This window comes from Camelina sativa, chromosome 5, assembly GCF_000633955.1.
Source record: "Camelina sativa cultivar DH55 chromosome 5, Cs, whole genome shotgun sequence".
NCBI classification, from domain to species: domain Eukaryota; kingdom Viridiplantae; phylum Streptophyta; class Magnoliopsida; order Brassicales; family Brassicaceae; genus Camelina; species Camelina sativa.
This window is the reverse complement of record NC_025689.1, coordinates 34539453-34559469: the sequence shown is the minus strand read 5'-3', so window position 1 is coordinate 34559469 and position 20017 is coordinate 34539453. Positions and strand designations below refer to the sequence as shown.

Sequence of the window (20017 nt, the reverse complement as noted above, 5' to 3'; positions counted from 1 at the left end):
AAAAAAAAAAAAAAAAAAAAAGAATTAGAGGGAAATCTATCTAAAATGTGTTTGTAATTTGTAAATTACGCGTTTTTGGAATTTATTTCTACCTCGTAAATGGAAAGGGATTAAAGAAGAGATTTTTTTTTCTAAAAAGCTTAAAAAAGAAAAAAGGAAAAGATGAAGATGAAAATATTAAATTTGGATTAAAGAAGTAAATAAATATATTTTGATTTTATACTAAAATAATACAAGTATATTATATAAATAAATTTTTAAATATGTCAAAAAGACAGAACATGCCTGCCTGTCTGAGACGCGTAAAAATTTCTACGTATGTATTTTATCTTCCCACACTAGTAGTAAGTAGTAAACGAACGAACGGAACACACACGCTCTTGAGCTTCCCTATATGATTCGTTTTATACTAATTGGGCCTTATTAATATAAAACCCATATAGAGCCCAATTACAATTTCCGGTTTAACATTACGGGCATTTTTTTTTTTTTTTTCTTTTCTCCGTAACAGAAAACGGTTAAGTCGTTGATGGAGGGGGGAGATAAAACAGGAAACAGAAGCTTTGGAAGTTCACACAAGTGTTAGGATATACAAAATTAGAGCACCAAGCAACTAATTGTAATTAATAATAGCCACTAAATAATTTTACCGTTCGAGATTAATTAACGGACTTTTCTAAAGAAAAAAAAAATTACTAGTATAAATGATCTCTTCTGGTTAACATTTCAATTCAGGATTTAGAAAGATCATTTATAATATCTTTTAAATCAATATTCTGAATTCTCTCTGAATCTATAAGAAGGGTCTCCATTAACGATCGGCAACAATGTACGACGTCAAGAGTTTAAACTTCTTGGCAGTGATTGTGATATTGTTTGTCTGTCGTTATGGAGACGCCACCGCTGCCAACCGAGGCTATATTAAGTACAAAGATCCTAAAGCGGCGGTGGAAGAGAGAGTGGCAGACTTGTTGTCACGAATGACGTTACCCGAGAAACTTGGTCAAATGTGTCAATTTGATCGATTCAACTACTCAAGGAGTGAGCAGGGGCACAAGGGTAGCGGCGACGAAATCTTCACAAAGTACCTGATCGGTATGTGGTACTAGCTAGGAAAATATTATCATATTTGTTTTGTTATCTATCGAAGATTTCTAATGATGAACTTATTAATTGAAACTGGTGTGTACGTACGAGATAACAGGAAGCTATTTGAGCAATCCATTTGATACCGGAAAAGATGTAGGACAACGGATACAACTGATAAACATGTTCCAGAAATTGAGTCTTTCGACGAGGCTCGCAATCCCTGCGCTTTACGCTATTGATGCGGTTCACGGTCACAACAATTTTATTAATGCAACCGTTTTCCCCCACAATGTCGGTATTGGCGCCACTAGGTATGTATAAATGAATCCATATAGCTTATACAAAATGTGGCATTAGCTTCTTCTTTTTTCAAAAAAAAAAAATTAACGTATTTGATTTTATTTTTTTCATCGAAATTGATTAGATTATATTGATGAATGAATAAGGTCATAATACATTTGTTTTTGGAGCCAAATAGGCGTTAAGAAGCAATTTGAGTAAAAGATAGAAGAGTTACAACTAAATTTTGCAAGCAAATGAGCGATATTATTACAACATCTCTTTGTGAAAATAAATTAAATTTTATGAAATTTACTGGCCCATTCTTTGATGTCTTGTATGATATTCTCCATGGTGATGTCAAACTCTTGATTGTTTAAAATCTTGTTTAGGATCTCTGAATCCCCTTTAAAACAGACATAAGTTATTCCCTTTATCCATGTTTGTTGTAATTAACGTATTTGAAATGGTTCGTTTGTTGTAGGGATCCTGAACTTCTTAAAAGGATTGGAGCTATAACCGCGCTCGAAGCAAAAGCAACAGGAGTCGCTCAAGTTTTTGCACCTTGTGTTGCGGTAATTAAGTCGAATATATACTCTGTCCACACACACACACACACAAAAGTGGAAAATAATATACATTTGATCGATCAACATAATATATATAGAGATATATAAACCGTTTCTAACTTGGATTGAAAATTTGGATGAACAGGTTTGCAGAGATCCTAGATGGGGAAGGTGTTACGAGAGCTATAGTGAAGACACTAAGGTTGTGAATATGATGACCGAGGGTATCATGGATGGATTACAAGGAAATGCTCCTTACCTTGCTGATTCAAAGTAACAAAAGAACTACTACCTAGCTAGTTTAATTTTTATCTAAATTTTTTAATTAAGTTAACTAATGTGAAAAACGCGATTAGGATTAATGTGGCTGGGGTTGCCAAACATTTTGTCGGGGACGGAGGGACAACAAATGGAGTCAATGAGGATAACACTGTGGGTGATAATGCTACTATCTTTGGTATCCATATGCCTCCATTTGAGATAGCGGTCAAGAAAGGGATCGCATCAATCATGGCTTCTTACTCTAGTCTTAACGGTGTTAAGATGCATGCGAACCGCGCAATGCTCACTGATTACCTCAAGAACACTCTCAATTTCCAAGGCTTTGTTATCTCTGACTGGCTGGGAATTGATAGGATAACAACGCCACATAGAGCAAATTACACTTACTCCGTTGAAGCTTCCATTAATGCCGGCATTGATATGGTTGGTTTTTTTTTTTCACTTTTGTTTCTACTTTCAATCAAGAAACGGATTCTTGGTATGTTAAATAAAACGAATTCTTGTTGCGTAGGTTATGATTCCATGGACGTATCCAGAGTTCTTGGCGACATTGACAAAACTAGTGAATGGAGGACACGTCCCTATGAGCCGTATCGACGATGCTGTACGAAGGATCTTGAGAGTTAAATTCTCTATCGGTCTCTTTGAGAACCCGTATCCAGTAGTGGAGAATGCCACAAAGCTTGGAAATGAGGTAAATCCAAAAGGACACAAGATTTTTTTGTTTATATACATAATTGTTTATTAAAGAAGTTTTATTTAATTAAACTGTCAATGGAAAATATATTATATATATAAATACCATGTGAAATAATAAATTTAGGTACAAAATTGATACATAAGCTAGCTAATTCGTCGTTTTTCGTAAAGCATAAGAACATAGATTACTACCAAAAAAAACTATCATGCAGATAGCATCAAACTATATAGTTAGTCTTATTATTGTACCTAACTGATGCGAGAATTTTTAAATACAATGTTGTAGGCTCATCGGGCAGTTGCGAGAGAGGCGGTGAGAAAATCAATGGTGCTTCTAAAGAACGGGAAGCCAAACGGCGATAAACTTGTGCCGCTCCCGAAGAAGGTGAAAAAGATCGTTGTCGCGGGACAACACGCACACAACATGGGATGGCAATGCGGCGGCTTTACTCTCACTTGGCAAGGATTCAACGGAACTGGAGAAAATATCCCCATTAACACACAATTTCACTTTCCTACCGGTAAAATGGGAGGTAATACATACACAATGTCAGAGATGGACATTATACATATAATATCTTGGTTTTTCGGATCTTTCCTAATTATATTATATTTAATAGTCTAAGATAATATATTCACAGAAATGTCTACAAAATATATATATAGGAAGTACAATATTGGAAGCCATCCAGAAAGCAGTAGATCCCACCACTGAAGTTGTTTACGTGGAGACACCAGACCTAGAAACATCGAAGCTTCACGCCGACGCAGCATACACAATTGTGGTCGTGGGAGAAGAGCCTTACGCAGAGACGAGAGGGGACAGCAAAACACTCGTGCACCAGGTCCGGACACGATTAGCCACACGTGTGGTAGTGGGATGAAGTGTCTAGTGGTCCTAGTCACAGGACGTCCGCTCGTGATCGAGCCTTACATGGACATGATCGATGCTCTTGTAGTCGCATGGCTTCCCGGAACGGAAGGAGATGGAGTCGCTGATGTCTTGTTTGGTGATCACCCCTTTACTGGTACGCTGCCTCGCACGTGGATGAGGACTGTTGATCAACTTCCGATGAACGTTGGCGACAAGAACTACGACCCTCTCTTCCCCTTCGGATTCGGAATTAAAACCTAAATCAATAACAATAACTATGTAACTATTTGAAGAAACATAATTGTAACACTTTCACAATCAATAATTAATTACAATTTATGTTACATGCAATCCTATCCTAACTGAAAGAAACATACATATATGGCCATGGAACTTGACATGCAACTAAACTTGTTCACAATTTGATGATTGAGCATACCTATTTCATTATGGGCTATATAGCCCAATCCTTTAATATGTGGGAACAAAAGGATTCTTATTTTGAGGGAATAAAACATGAGGATTTTGTGAAAATGGAGAGTAGACAAGAGACGACGTGACGGCAAAACGGGTCCAACCATGCACTATGCAATGTCGGGTACTGAGGTGCGTTGATATATTATTACAGGAAAGGTGCTTTTTACAATAATAGAAATATAGAAAATTGTTTGATAAATGGTCTAATTTTTGTGTAATTAAAACGTTACAAACTCGTAAAGTTGCTCTTTTGAATAGGCTATTATTTTCCTGGATGACCTTCATAAACAATAAGTGAATAAACAAATAAAGATCCCCGTCACAGTAAAAGTAATCATTTATACAACCAATATAAATTATGGGAGTCAGCTTTTTAAGTTGGCGAAAGTTTCGCTCTCATCAATCCTGTTTTCAACTTTTCATTCATCTATATTTGATTAAAAAATGATGATGATGAGTAATATTTTGTGTTAAACTTTAAATATGTTGAATAAAATAGGCTTTATGAGTATAAACGTGAACATGTTCTTCTTAATTTATTCAAAATAAAATAGAAAGAAAAGACAATAGAGCAGACGAGAATCTATGTGCGTTTTCCATGAGTACATACGCATACATCCAAGAATATGGCGTTTGCCCTCAATGGCATAAGTATTGATTGTATTCGTGATTAGGGTCACGCATGACATACCATTCTTACAAGATTGCATTGGAAAAAACCTTGAGAGTTCAAGTGATGTATTTTGACTTATGTTTACTCTTTAGTTAGTCAAAATTAGCTAGGTTAAGAGAGTATCATACCGACTGTATCTTTGCCCAAATAAGGGAATGAGTTTATTACGAGTTTCTTTACACATGGTGCTGATCACTAACCGTGACATCAAACATTACTGGAGCAGCTCCATGACGTTTTCCGTTTCTCTCCATCCAAATTTGGTAGATGGAGCTTTCATCAAATTATATATATATATATATATATTGATGATATAACCATCAAAATCATTATTATTTTTTGTTCGCTCTAGACTTTTAGTGCAATTTGTTATTCAATAGTCAGGATTCATAACACAAGGAAAAAGAAAAGGAAAACCCCAAAAGAATGAAACAAACGTCACATGGTCGGATGGTCCATGTAGTGATAGGAATTCTAAAAAACAAAGAGAGATTTCTCCACTAAGTAAGCAGTAGTACAAAATAATTTGTTTAGAAAGTGACATCCATTTTTCAACTCCCCAAATCAATGATTCGTTCGTTTCCACTCAATTTTATAAGACTGATCCCTTCTTCACACGTGTCGCTGCACATACAGTATTCAGTGAATCTTTTATTATATCATGAAAAAAAATACTACTAATTTAGCTACTCACTCTGAGTCACTTGTAGTCTAGTACGACGACTCTTGTCTTCTTTCTCCACTCGGCTGCTTTGTAAGTTTGTAGTTGTAATTTGTAAAGTTATTAGTACTATTAATTTTAAAATAATACAGTAGTAGTATGTATCATTGCATCACAAGATTAAGAAGTTGACAACATCATCGTAATAATAAATTCAGAGATATATATCTATTTTGTTGTTCTTCAAGTTTTATCGTGCGAGAGACGATGCGGTGGCTTTCGTCTTCTTGGGTCTCCGATCTATCATGTTCTTCATCAGCAGCCATAGAGCCATCTTCATCTCTTCCATCTCTAATCCAATGGCTAAGATTCATCTTCCTTTCTCCTTGTCCTCAGCGACTTCTCTCCTCCACCGTCGATCTTCTCTTCCTCCTTATCCTTGTCTTCTTCGCTATCCAAAAACTCTTCTCTTCTTCTTCTTCTTCAAGAACCAACGGTGAGGCGGCGGCTGACATCACAAAGCCTCTACTCGGAAGAAGAACACGAACCAGAACAACCGGTTTGTTGTTCAAAACGACAATCTTAGTAACACTACTCCTGTCGTTTTGCTCTGTCGTGCTCTGCGTTTTGGCTTTCACCTCTGTTTCTTCTCGCTCCAACGTCGTCGATGCTCTCTTTTGGTTAACTCACGCCGTTACTAACGTCGTCATCGCCGTTTTGGTTCTCCACCAAAAAAGATTCGCATCTTCTACTCATCCGTTATCGTTACGAATCTACTGGGTTTGCAACTTCGTCGTCACAACCCTCTTCGCCGTCTCCGGTATCCTCCATCTCATCTCCTCCTCCTCCTCCTCCGCCGCCGCGAGTCTAAGAGCAGACGACGTCGCTTCGTTCATCTCCTTTCCTTTAACCGCCGTTCTTCTTCTCGTCTCCATCAAAGGATCCACCGGACTAGTAGAAGTAACCACCAGCGTCACAATTCCGGCGAAACGAAACGACGTCGTTTTAGATAAATCCGAAAACGTTTCACTCTTCGCATCAGCATCGTTCGTATCGAAAACGTTCTGGTTATGGATGAACCCTTTACTAAGCAAAGGCTACAAATCTCCGTTAAACCTCGACCAAGTCCCGACTCTATCACCGGAGCACAGAGCAGAGAAGCTCGCGACTCTGTTCGAATCGAAATGGCCAAAACCACAAGAGAACTCGAGAAACCCCGTCCGTACGACTCTCATCCGATGTTTCTGGAAGGAGATCGCATTCACGGCGGTTCTAGCCATCATCCGTCTCTGTGTCATCTACGTCGGTCCCGTTCTCATCCAAAGCTTCGTCGATTTCACTTCCGGCAAAGGATCGTCGCCGTCGCAGGGTTACTACCTCGTCCTCATCCTCCTGGTCGCTAAATTCGTCGAGGTCTTGTCGACTCATCAGTTCAATTTCAATTCTCAGAAGCTAGGGATGCTTATAAGATCCACTCTCATTACAGCTCTTTACAAGAAAGGGTTGAAGCTAACCGGCTCGGCTCGTCAGAACCACGGCGTTGGTCAAATCGTGAACTACATGGCCGTTGATGCACAGCAGCTCTCTGATATGATGCTTCAGCTCCACGCAATTTGGCTCATGCCTTTGCAAGTAACTGTCGCTATTGTGCTTCTCTACGGTACTCTTGGACCTTCTGTGGTGACTACTATCATCGGTCTAACCGGTATTTTCATGTTCATTCTCTTGGGGACGAAACGAAACAATAGGTTTCAGTTTAGCCTGATGATGAACCGTGACTCACGGATGAAAGCAACTAATGAGATGCTTAATTACATGAGAGTGATCAAGTTTCAAGCTTGGGAAGACCATTTCAACGAGAGGATTCTCAAGTATAGAGATATGGAGTTTGGTTGGCTATCAAAGTTTCTTTACTCCATCGCTGGGAACATCATTGTGCTATGGAGCACGCCGGTGTTGATCTCAGCGCTCACTTTCGCAACAGCGGTTTTCTTGGGTGTCAAGCTTGATGCGGGCACGGTTTTCACCACGACAACGATTTTCAAGATTCTTCAAGAACCGATCAGGACGTTTCCGCAGTCTATGATCTCTCTTTCTCAGGCTATGATCTCTCTAGGGAGACTTGACGCTTACATGATGAGCAGAGAGCTGTCTGAAGAGACTGTGGAAAGGAGTCAAGGGTGTGATGGGAATGTCGCTGTGGAGATCAAAGATGGGAGCTTTAGTTGGGATGATGAAGACGATGTGCCTGCAATTGAAAACATTAACTTTGAGGTTAAGAAAGGAGAACTCGCTGCGATTGTAGGGACAGTTGGATCAGGGAAGTCTTCACTGTTAGCTTCGGTGCTCGGCGAAATGCACAAACTTTCAGGTAAGGTTCGAGTCTGTGGGACTACGGCTTATGTAGCGCAAACTTCTTGGATTCAGAACGGAACGGTTCAAGACAATATATTGTTTGGTCTTCCTATGGAGAGAGGCAAGTACAATGAAGTTCTCAAGGTTTGTTGTTTAGAAAAAGATATGCAGATTATGGAGTTTGGTGACCAGACTGAGATCGGGGAACGAGGAATTAACCTTAGTGGAGGTCAGAAGCAGAGGATCCAACTTGCGCGAGCGGTTTATCAGGAATCAGATGTGTATTTACTCGATGATGTCTTTAGCGCCGTGGATGCTCATACTGGTTCAGACATATTCAAGGTGAACACTTATTAATCATCTATCAGTTTTTTTAAGTTCATCAACATAAAACTTAAATCTTCTTTCTTTGTAATTATGTTTCTACAGAAATGTGTAAGGGGAGCCTTAAAAGGAAAGACTATCTTGCTAGTAACTCATCAAGTAGACTTCCTTCACAACGTTGATCGCATCTTGGTACAATTCCAAGGAACAAAAAATGAAAAACTTATTTGAGTTTAGGATTTGAGGAATTTGCTAATGAATGGTTCCATTTTTACAGGTTATGCGAGATGGAATGATCGTGCAATCAGGAAGGTACGACGAACTAGTGAGCTCCGGGTTAGATTTTGGGGAACTGGTAGCTGCGCATGAGACATCAATGGAGCTAGTTGAAGCTGGCTCAGCATCATCCACTGCAGCAAACGTGCCAGTGGCATCACCAAGAACACAGAGAACTATTTCAATAGAGTCTCCTNTTATGTGTCTGCAGAAATGTGTAAGGGGAGCCTTAAAAGGAAAGACAATCTTGCTAGTAACTCATCAAGTAGACTTCCTTCACAACGTTGATCGCATCTTGGTACAATTCCAAGGAACAAAAAATGTAAACTTATTTGAGTTCAGGATTTTAGGAATTTGGTAATGAATGGTTCCATATTACAGGTTATGCGAGATGGAATGATCGTGCAATCAGGAAGATACGACGAACTAGTGAGCTCCGGGTTAGATTTTGGGGAACTGGTAGCTGCGCACGAGACATCAATGGAGCTAGTTGAAGCTGGCTCAGCATCGTCCACTGCAGCAAATGTGCCAGTGGCATCACCAAGAACACAGAGAACTATTTCAATAGAATCTCCCCGTTTACCACCAACACCAAAATCTCCAAGTATACATAGAACTACTTCAATGGAGTCTCCAAGAATACTAAGAACTACTTCAATAGAGTCTCCTCGTTTGGGCGAGCTAAACGATGAAAGCATCAAGTCGTTTCTCGGATCTAACATCCCAGAAGATGGATCAAGACTGATCAAAGACGAAGAAAGAGAAGTCGGACAAGTGAGCTTTCAAGTTTACAAACTTTACTCAACCGAAGCTTATGGCTGGTGGGGAATAATACTTGTACTAGTCTTCTCTGTAGCTTGGCAAGGCTCTTTAATGGCTAGTGATTATTGGCTTGCCTATGAAACATCAGCTAAAAACGAGGTTTCCTTCGACGCTACAGTCTTCATCCGCGTCTATGTAATTATAGCTGCTGTTTCCATCGTTCTTGTATGCATCCGTGCATTTTACGTCACTCACTTAGGCCTCAAGACTGCTCAGATCTTCTTCAAACAGATTCTCAACAGTCTCGTCCACGCACCGATGTCTTTCTTCGACACCACGCCATCGGGAAGAATCCTCAGTCGGGTTAGATAACTTTCTCCATTAGACCAATTTAAAGACACAAGTCTCTCATTATAATGTTTATTGCAGGCATCAACTGATCAGACCAATGTGGATATCTTCATCCCGTTCATGATAGGACTAGTAGCCACAATGTATACTACACTGCTCAGTATCTTCATAGTAACCTGTCAATATGCTTGGCCAACTGTTTTCTTCATAATTCCACTTGGATGGCTTAACATTTGGTACCGGGTAAGTGGTGACAAAAGATGTTTCTGTTCTGATGCTTGTAGTAACCCTAAACATCTGATTGAGTTTTGGTTCCAACAGGGGTATTACCTTGCATCATCTAGGGAACTAACTCGTCTTGACTCGATCACCAAGGCTCCAGTAATCCACCATTTCTCAGAGAGCATAGCTGGAGTGATGACGATCCGATCTTTCAAGAAACAGCAGATGTTTAGACAAGAGAATGTGAAGCGAGTCAACGACAATCTCAGGATGGACTTCCACAACAATGGCTCAAACGAATGGCTCGGATTCCGACTAGAGCTTATTGGGAGTTGGGTACTCTGTATCTCTGCTCTGTTCATGGTCTTATTACCAAGCAACATTATCAAACCAGGTACTACAAACTGTCAAAACAAACTGACAGAAGCTTGTTTAGTACCACAACATTTTGTTTTCCCTATGATAATTTTTTTTTGTTTTGTTTGGGTTCAATACAGAGAATGTTGGGCTTTCACTTTCTTACGGACTATCGCTGAACGGTGTTCTGTTTTGGGCAATATATCTAAGTTGTTTCATAGAGAACAAGATGGTTTCTGTTGAAAGAATCAAACAGTTCACTGATATTCCCACGGAAGCGAAATGGGAGATCAAAGAGAGCCGTCCACCTCCGAGTTGGCCATACAAAGGTAACATACGTCTCGAAGATGTAAAGGTGCGGTATAGACCAAACACGCCTCTTGTGCTCAAGGGACTTACAATGGACATCAAAGGAGGAGAGAAGATTGGTGTGGTTGGAAGAACAGGAAGCGGCAAATCGACTTTGATTCAGGTCTTGTTTAGACTTGTAGAACCATCTGGTGGCAAGATAATCATCGACGAAATTGATATCTGCACTTTAGGACTTCATGATCTTAGGTCAAGATTTGGTATCATTCCTCAAGAACCTGTTCTCTTCGAAGGAACTGTAAGGAGTAACATTGATCCAACTGAGAAATACTCTGATGAAGAAATCTGGAAGGTTGGTTAGCGGTTTAAAAAGTTTAAACCTTTTTTTTTTTTGATTCTTGATCCAACGGTTTATAAAATTTGCTCTGTTTTTGTTTACAGAGTCTCGAGCGATGCCAACTTAAGGATGTTGTTTCTTCCAAGCTCGAGAAGCTTGATTCTCTTGGTGAGTTAAAAAGTTATTTGTAATGAAACAGTTGAGTGGAGATGATGATTGTTGACATTGGAGAAAACTTGTACTACTGTCACAGTGGCGGATAATGGGGAGAACTGGAGTGTAGGGCAAAGACAGTTACTATGTTTAGGAAGAGTAATGCTGAAACGAAGCCGGATTCTATTTTTGGATGAAGCAACTGCGTCCGTTGATTCGCAGACTGACGCTATGATCCAAAAGATCATAAGGGAAGATTTCGCGGCTTGTACCATTATCAGCATTGCTCATAGGATTCCAACGGTGATGGACTGTGATCGCGTTCTTGTCATAGACGCAGGTAAGAAAAAAAAAAACAGAACACCCAAGACCTAATCCAAGTTGTTTACTTTGTAGTGGATTATTATCAATAATGGAGTTGTTGTTTAACGGTTGTAGGAAAAGCGAAAGAGTACGATAGCCCAGTTCGTTTGCTGGAGAGACAGTCTTTGTTTGCTGCATTGGTTCAAGAGTATGCTCTCCGGTCCGCCGGAATATGAGACCACCCTCCTTTTTTTCTTTTCTCTTTTTTGCTTTTCGTTTCTTTTTGGTCAACTTAGTTGACTCAGCTAATATAGTTAAATTATGAATATGAAAAACTAATAAACGTTGTCTTTATGTAGATTTATTAAAATTCCAATAATCACAAGTTCCCTCCTTTGGCAATGCGCTGTCTATCTTTTATGGGCGATACTCTTTTTTGTTACAAGTCTTTCAAAACTCTCTGATTGGCAGTTACGAGTGACCATAATGTAACTAGAGTTGATTCAGTCAGTATCTTGTCGCCGAGAAAAGTTCTATAAGAAAATACAATATAAGAGAGCTTGGGGACTCTTTTTTATTGTGGTCGCAGAGATTCCGTAGGGAATATTAACAAGATTCATTTGGGTTTACTTTTTTATTTTTATTTTTCTTCAGCACTTATCTAGTTTTGGATTAGATCAAAAATATCCAAAATCCTTTATGAATTTACCTTTTGGGTTTTCTCTATCAATAGATTTCATTAAATCCAACATACAAAAGTTACTCTTTAGTCTTTCCTTTTTCCCCACGGCTTGTTCGTTTGTTAGGTTCACGAATTTAAACTTTGGATCAGTGCGTCTCCATAGCCGTGTGGTGTGCTTTTTTAGTTAGCGTTCAATTTGGAACTAACGAATTAATGTAAATAAACCGTAACCAAAACCGTATGTATGAATATATTAAGTATTTTATTGGCTTGTTCTGCATTTCTTTTTTCTCTCATGGTATTGGTATCGTTTTGCCTTTCTGTTTGCTTAAAGCGGGTAAGCGTTTATTATTGATATATATATATATATATATATATATATGTATATATATATATATATTCATTTTATAAATTGTTGACCAGAAAAAAATATGTTGTCTTATTTATTTATTCTTACAATTTAAAAAAAATATATAAAAAAAAGGCTAAAAATAAAGTTAAAGTTGAAAATTTTAAATAAAGCAAATTGACAAAAGGGAGATGAATGAGCTGGCCACGACTTGTAGCGAAGTGTAAACTTCACTGGCTGTTACATCATTTATTTACGACTTTCACACGGTTCGGTTGATTGTAAAATATCAGAGCTCCTTAAAAAGTTGTACGTTTGAATGATATATTATCAAGTTGATGTATTTAGAAGACGTTTAATCAGCCTAACACGCTAAACACTATTCCAACACCCTTTTTGTGCGCCTTGCAGTACTTTAAACATTGTGAAATACTGATAAGTAATAACTCTTAATCGTTTTTTTTCTTTTCTAAATGAATCAATTCTTACTTTTTCTGAATTATCCATTTTTTCGGTCTAACTCCTTTTCAAATGTTTCTTTCTATTTTTTCTCTTTTTCTTGACTGTTAAGAAACCTGTCAGCTTTAATACAAATTTTGGTGGATAATCCTGTCAATAGTATTTCTTTTTATAAAAAGCTGATAATCTGTATTGCATATATTGATCTTCCAATTGAAATTTTAGCTACTTTATATGATAAACTAAAAATATATAACCCTATATATTTTTGTAGGAAAAAAAAAAAAAAAGGTTGTAGTGTTCTGAAAGAAAAAAAGAGAAGAAAAAAAAAGTAGAAGATGAGTAACTTTCAATCTTTCATCAGACGTATAAAAACTAGAAAGTATGATATTTTCATGTTATCCCGCACGCGCACGGCACATGGGGTTGCATTAGCCTTTTTGAGTTTTTTCTCTCAAGTTGTAGAATGTTTTGACCAATGGCCGACCTTATCCTTTTTATTATATATCGTATTTACTTTTGACTGACCAACCAAATAAAATAAAAAGTACTCAACGTGGAAACAAGTCTAATTACACCCTTTTCCACCCTAAACCAACGATATATATAAATTTTGCAATCCATACGTTGTAATTATAACTGAATATCACATCCGAAACAAGGTGAATTATTAGTTCTCTTTTTCTTTTCTTTTGTGTCTGTCTTCGTGTTCAATTTATATATTGTATAAAAGAACAATATAAGTTACTGGTACGATAGTCAAAATGTTTATGCGTCACTTAGATCCATCCAGTCTTGGTTTGATGTAATAGTTTGCTGTTTAACCGTTGATTGATCAGCAAGCAACGCCAATGACGCCCAAAAAATCAAACGACATGTATCCACTCTATCTCTATTTATAATGTTTTGTTTCCGACTATTGCCACATCGTCAAGAAAAATGAGGATTTTATGTTCTATATCCTTTATATTTGGCGTTGCCGGATCTTGCCGCAACTACACCGAAAAGAACACACCCATGCATGTAATATTTATATTTATGTTACATATTAAGAAGCATGTGAGTGTTCGTGACTTGTGCAATCGAATCCATCCCACTACGTATATACGTGAAATTCCAGCCTATGTATAATTTTGTTATATACATGCAGCTACTTTGTCTACAAAATGGACCACCGGTAAAGTAAGGTTAAATTGGAATATTCGTAGTGGTATGGAGGAATCGTCTAATCATTTTGAACCGTTAATGGCCTACGAAGTTCTTAGAAAGATCTTAGATATTTAATACTACAATTCTCCAGAAAGAACTACTATTGAGTTATAAAAAGAAATAATAATTGTAATAGTGTTGAAAACGAAGGAAAGTGGAAATACGAATGCGAAAAAAAGAAAGAAAGAAAGAAGAATTCCAATGTTATTTAAAGGAGAAACAAGACCCAAAAATAAAAATAAAAAAGGGTGAAGGCATCAAAGGTCGTTAGCAAGGAAGGGCCATTTGAAAATCCTCTTCACGACAAAAAAATTAGTAGGTTTCTGATGTGTAAAACGGTCTTAAAGACATGTTTTGAAAGAGACTCCCCCCCAAACAAAGCTATAGTGTTGACGGAAATTAAACAAAAACAAAATTAAAAATAATTATTAGAGAGAAACAAAAGAAGATGAGCGAAATAAAGCAAAAGATTTATTATATCTATTAAAAAAAAAGGAAGAAAGAAATAAAAGAGCCGGCAGATTGGGACAGTCTTTCTCTTAGCATTTAAGCAAAACTAAAACTACTTTAAGACTTGAGTCCCCATGACTCATGGAGATCCAAAAGCTAATTCGTTACTAGATTTTATGGTTCGTTTCTGTTTATTTAGTTATGGCTTTCTTTAGTTTCGTTTCATTTGGTTTGGACCATATGCATTTTGTTTTCACTTATTACTAGTGTGTTTTATTTTGCTATCTACTATTTTCTTTTTTCTTTTATATATATATATAGGTTTTCAACATATGGTATTGATATGAATGTAAACTAGAATGATACATAAAATATATATATATATATATAGAAAGTCTGATACGCCCAAAATAAAAATAAAAATGACAAACCTGTGGGTTGAATCAGTATTAAAATTAAAATTCTCAAAAAGAAAAAAATGGATTTGGTGAGCAAGATGTTAAAAATAATAAAGCAAACTACGGTCAAAGACTTGCTGAAAGTATATGTCTCCACGATATTTTATGAAGAACTCACATCTAACAACTAACAAGTGGGTTCAAAGCTCAAGTAGCTATTACACGAAATATATATTTGTTCTATGAAAACGAAAAAACAAAAAAGACCAAAAAAAAAAAGTCGCTAAAGCATTTATCTTTTTTTTTTTGTCACTTTTGAAATTCATTATCCTTTGTTCATATCAGCAATATATACATATAACGTTAACTTACTTGAGTCGAAATCAACAAGAAACCCCAAACCAAAACAAACATATATACATAATATAAAAGGAGATTTACAATAAACAAATAAAATAATAATAATAATAAAGAGAACCCAATAATTCATAATAATAGTATGTAATAAGTTCTGGTCGTCTATAAATAAAGAAGATTCAAACCCACAGAATCATCAGCACATTGGAAACTTACTCACTCACTCTTCTTCTTCTTCGTTTCACCCACTCACTTCCTTCATTCATTCTCTCTCTCTCTCTCTCAAAATCTTTTTTTTACTTCTCTCTCTCTCTCCCTAAAACAAAATGGGTAACGTGTTTGACAGTAGCAAGACAATATGGGCAAACATGAACCATGGATCGTCACGTTACGCTCTTAACGGCAAAATCATGCTTGCTTCCGTCATCATCCTCTTCGTCGCCGTCATTTTAATCCTCTGTTTTCACAGCTACGCCAGATGGTTATTCCGCCGTCAAAACCGCCGTATTCACCGCCGTATCAGCGCTCACCTCCGATCACTCTCCGCCGCTAGAGACCCTACCCAATCCTCCGCATCTCTCTCTCCTCTCGATCCCACGGTGCTCGAGAAGATCCCGGTGTTCGTTTACTCCGTCAAAACCCATGAATCTCCACTGGAGGAGTGCTCTGTTTGCTTGTCGGAGTTCGAAGAAGACGACGAAGGACGTGTCCTTCCCAAATGCGGACACGTGTTCCATGTTGATTGTATCGACACGTGGTTTCGGTCGAGATCTAGCTGTCCGCTTTGTAGAGCTCCGGTTCAACCTGTACAACCGGTTACCGAATCAGAACCGGTTCCTGCCTTGTTCCCATCGGTTAAGCCAATTGAGGATACCGAAGCCGGAAGTTCGTCATCGTCTGACGAATCCGAGTCATCGACGCCGTCTTCATCCTCCGGTTCGCCGGTGAGATTTCCGACGGAAGCTTGTGAGAGAGCACCACCGATTGATTTAATCGGTATAATTGTGGAGATTCCCAGGGAATTTGAAGATTCTAATTCCGGTCTACCCGGAGATAACGGGTCGATAATAACCGGGCTTCATTGAAAAGGCTATGGAGTATTTGATTACTTTCCTCTGTTCTTGCAACATTGGACAGTGATTGAATCCGACCCGGTTCTTGGAGGGGAAAACGGGTGGGCATGATATTCGAGTGGGCTAATTCGGACTCTAAAGACTGGACCGACCCGGTGGGCGGGCAGAATCGTATTTGTGGCATGGAAGATGACACATGGCGTTTTGGAGATCCACGTGGCGATCATTGAGACGTTTGCTTTTACAGAGAGACGGCGTTTGGAAAAACAGAAAAAAAAAAAGCGAACGGAAGTGATGTATAAAGTAACGGAGCCGTTAGATCAATGTATATACTGGACGGTGTCGTTTTAAGAGTAGGGAGAAGCAAATCGCTAAGCGAATTTACCCTCCCAGACCAAAACTATTCTCTTTGTTTTTTTTTTCCTCCTTCTCTTAAAAATGGTTGATTTGGAGACATGTAACTAAAATAAGTGAAGAGTAATCTCAACGGTTCAAGGACAGTCATGTGATGGAGATATTATCTTGTTTCTGTAATTACAAGTATAAATCTCATTCATTAATTATTATTTTTAACCTTATGTTGGCCTCTAATGTTGTTGTACAGATTTGTACTAAAAGATTAATAATCCATCTATTGTTTTTTTATAGTAAAAATGTTGTTTCAATCGTACAATGTCGGCCGTGTATAGTTGTGTTTATGAGAAAATGGATACACAATGCAAATCATTCGATAATAATTTACTTGTAATAGAATAGTTGGTTAATTACAAGTTACAACTAAAGCAACTTTTGGAACTTAATTGATATTTGTATATATATATGCAATTTGTGGTATTAGGTAGGATGGAGTTTTGACTCTTGTAGTGACACGTACACAAAACTGACGTGGACTCAAAGACTCGAAGAGGGGGTGGACCATCCGACCGACTCGCGTGCGGTGTGCATGGGTTAAGAGAAAGAAAGTGGAATCTGATTCATTTCTTAGTTTCTTTTTCCTCTTAAATAAACAAATTATAACGACGAGGCAGCTTTTAGTTTCAAAAGCTATTTTTCCGTGCACATGTCTACGATTTTCATATTGATTTGTGGGGTCAAATTACCAATTACTTATTCCTTATAGATGCATGTATTGATATAACATATATGTCGACCAAAAATGTTTGATAGATGATATTTGACTCTCAATTCAACCCACACTTTGTTAAAAGGGGGAAAAAGGGACGACATCCGTTACATTTAATAGACGTAAGTCGAACGGTTACCCAATTTCAGGTGTAAAGTCCAAAAATGCGGATTGAGTTCGGTATATAACGCATGGATTATGACACAAATCCAAATTTATAGTTTTAATTGTAGATTTTAATCGTTTATTAATCGACAAAAGTAGCCGCTAGCGCTACTAGTAATTGTTATCACTATAGGACTGGTAATGCCGTTGCCCGTTGGTGTTATTTGGTGCCCACGATACGGCATCGCGCTAAACACATATTTTAAGAGGACAAAATCAACATGTTGACACTAGACTGCAAGATCATGGTGCACGATGTATACTAGTATTTGACTAGGCGCGTAATATACGAAATTAATTATGTGACGTAGTATACAAGTGCGAGACTTTTTTTTTATTATTTTTTATTATTTAGTGCGAGACTTGGTCGCACGATTAAAATAAAGCTGCTGATTCATGGGGCTCTTGTAATTCATACTCCATGTAAATTCAGTTAAATAATCATATCGTGCAATCCATCTATGGTTAATGACTAGAGCAATAAACTCGTTAACTAGACAAATCGTTGTTTATGTTTTCAGTAGACACGTGTTCACGTAATGGCCACAAAATTATAAAGTACTTTTAACCATATAACTTTAATCATCCCGGAAGAATACTAATATTATTATTATGCAGTCGCATAATCAGACAATAAAGTTCCTCTTAGAATTTATTGTATAATTATATAAAATAAAAGCATAACCAAAATGATAGATTGCATATGGTAATGCTGCGAATCAAATGAAATCGGAAGGTTCGGAACAAACAAATGAACATTTTCAAGGGAACAAAAGAACTCAAAACAAAAAATATTGATTTTAAGTGACCTCAAATAATGCATCATGCATGCAAGATCATCATAATAATGTGATCATCACGATCAATATTTGGGAGTGGCGGAATATTTGGGAGTGGCGGGAGCAGCCTTAGGACCGGTGTAGTAGAAAGGTCCGACGCTGAAGAGCTTCAAGTTTTTGTCGGAGTAGAAACGGTATCCGTACAACGACAAGGGAACTCCTGTGAGACCCTTGTTGACATTTGTCGGGTTATTGCAAGACTCGATGGGAGATGTGTAAAGCTTGACACGGCAGTAAGCTAGATCCTTGATGTCGGTCAACGACACGTGGAAGTAACCCTTAGAGTCAGTGGGGTTGCTGTAGATCACAACCTCGTTCTTGTCTTTCCCGTATGATGCTGGGTCGGAGCACACAATTTTTACCTTTGCTCCTACATGAATATAAATTGAAAGTTATATGATTAGAATTTTTGTTGTTAATAGTAAATATCTAATCCTATGGACGCTAAACTATGTATTTTTTTTATACCTAGAATAGGGTAGGTTTCGTAGCCGTTTTTGCATAGGATGATGCCATCAACAGCCTTAAGAATCTCTGGGACGTATGGTTTGGTAGGTGCAGTGTAGGTTGGTTTAGGCATATATGGAGGAGGAGGAGATGAATAGCTTGGAGACTTTTTGTAGACTGGAGCTGAAGGAGTAGGCTTGTAAACCGGTGGAGTGTAAACTGGAGGCGGGATAGTTGGCTTAGTGTAAACCGGTGGGGAGAGAGTAGGCTTGTAAACTGGTGGAGTGTAAACCGGGGGTGGGATAGTTGGCTTAGTGTAAACCGGTGGTGAGAGAGTAGGCTTGTAAACCGGTGGAGTGTAAACCGGAGGTGGGATAGTTGGCTTAGTGTATACCGGTGGGGAGAGAGTAGGCTTGTAAACCGGTGGAGTGTAGACCGGAGGTGGGATAGTTGGTTTGGTGTAAACTGGAGGTGAGAGAGTAGGCTTGTAAACCGGTGGAGTGTAGACCGGAGGTGGGATAGTTGGCTTAGTGTAAACCGGTGGGGAGAGAGTAGGCTTGTAAACTGGTGGAGTGTAAACCGGGGGTGGAATAGTTGGCTTAGTGTAGACCGGAGGTGGGATAGTTGGCTTCGTGTAAACCGGAGGTGGAAGCGTGGGTTTGTGTTCCGGTGATTTGTAAACCGGAGGGGATGAGGGAGAGTAGTAATCAGCGGTGGCAATGGTAACCAAGGAGAGGATAAGGCAAATGGCAAAGGAGGCGCGTGTGATCGCCATTACGGAGCGTTTAGATTGTATTTTGCCTTAAGCTAGCTCCTTTTTTTGTGTGTTCTTTGTATATGAATTGGGATGAGTTAAACGACTTCATCAAATGGGGATTTATAAGAAAATGTTAAAGAGATTTTAACAATTTGAATAAATAATAAAGAAATGTTATCTTCGAATGTGACTAAATTAGTGATAATCATGTTTGGGATTCTCATAGTGTAATGCACGATCAAAAAACATGTTGGCCATTTACATCTTACAAGTTACAACCATGTATACAACACACACACGCCGACCAAAGGATCGGAGAACTGAAAAAGACGTTTAACTGGGCTCAAAGGCCCACGA

At 38.1% G+C, this 20017-nt stretch overlaps 3 protein-coding genes and 1 pseudogene across 5 annotated transcripts; 3 read left to right on the top strand and 1 right to left on the bottom strand.

Annotated features, from left to right (window-relative positions):
• On the top strand, window positions 740-4129 carry LOC104788602 (annotated as a pseudogene).
• Window positions 5641-11754, top strand: LOC104788601 (ABC transporter C family member 14-like). 3 transcript variants are annotated; one of them, XM_019246209.1, is made up of 10 exons: window positions 5643-8300; window positions 8388-8474; window positions 8560-8754; window positions 9135-9683; window positions 9750-9914; window positions 9993-10287; window positions 10391-10911; window positions 11001-11064; window positions 11150-11389; window positions 11488-11754. In XM_019246209.1, the coding sequence occupies exons 1-10, from the start codon at window positions 5871-5873 to the stop codon at window positions 11586-11588; spliced, it is 4647 nt and encodes a 1548-aa protein (XP_019101754.1). In that variant the 5' UTR covers window positions 5643-5870; the 3' UTR covers window positions 11589-11754. The 3 variants fall into 3 exon arrangements, with proteins under 3 accessions (XP_010512665.1, XP_010512666.1, XP_019101754.1); XM_010514363.1 differs by lacking the exons at window positions 8388-8474; window positions 8560-8754 and adding an exon at window positions 8770-8856 and having other exon boundaries at window positions 5641-8300; window positions 8940-9683; XM_010514364.2 differs by lacking the exon at window positions 8560-8754 and having other exon boundaries at window positions 5642-8300; window positions 8940-9683.
• Window positions 15430-16974, top strand: LOC104788599 (RING-H2 finger protein ATL5-like). The gene has a single exon (XM_010514362.2). It carries the CDS (start codon window positions 15583-15585, stop codon window positions 16339-16341), a length of 759 nt encoding a protein of 252 aa, XP_010512664.1. The 5' UTR covers window positions 15430-15582; the 3' UTR covers window positions 16342-16974.
• On the bottom strand, window positions 18257-19794 carry LOC104788598 (proline-rich protein 3-like). The gene is made up of 2 exons (XM_010514361.2): window positions 18925-19794; window positions 18257-18826 (listed from the first exon to the last, which is right to left on the bottom strand). The coding sequence occupies exons 1-2, from the start codon at window positions 19676-19678 to the stop codon at window positions 18480-18482; spliced, it is 1101 nt and encodes a 366-aa protein (XP_010512663.1). The 5' UTR covers window positions 19679-19794; the 3' UTR covers window positions 18257-18479.

Bases quoted from the DNA above. Each gene is read 5' to 3' on its own strand.
- LOC104788601 (XM_010514363.1), top strand. From the start codon at position 5,871: ATGCGGTGGCTTTCGTCTTCTTGGGTCTCCGATCTATCATGTTCTTCA. The intron at 8,857-8,939 runs GTACAATTCCAA...TCCATATTACAG, and splicing joins ACAACGTTGATCGCATCTTG to GTTATGCGAGATGGAATGAT. The intron at 10,288-10,390 runs GTACTACAAACT...GGTTCAATACAG, and splicing joins AAGCAACATTATCAAACCAG to AGAATGTTGGGCTTTCACTT.
- LOC104788599 (XM_010514362.2), top strand. From the start codon at position 15,583: ATGGGTAACGTGTTTGACAGTAGCAAGACAATATGGGCAAACATGAAC.
- LOC104788598 (XM_010514361.2), bottom strand. From the start codon at position 19,678: ATGGCGATCACACGCGCCTCCTTTGCCATTTGCCTTATCCTCTCCTTG. The intron at 18,827-18,924 runs GTATAAAAAAAA...ATATTCATGTAG, and splicing joins CGAAACCTACCCTATTCTAG to GAGCAAAGGTAAAAATTGTG.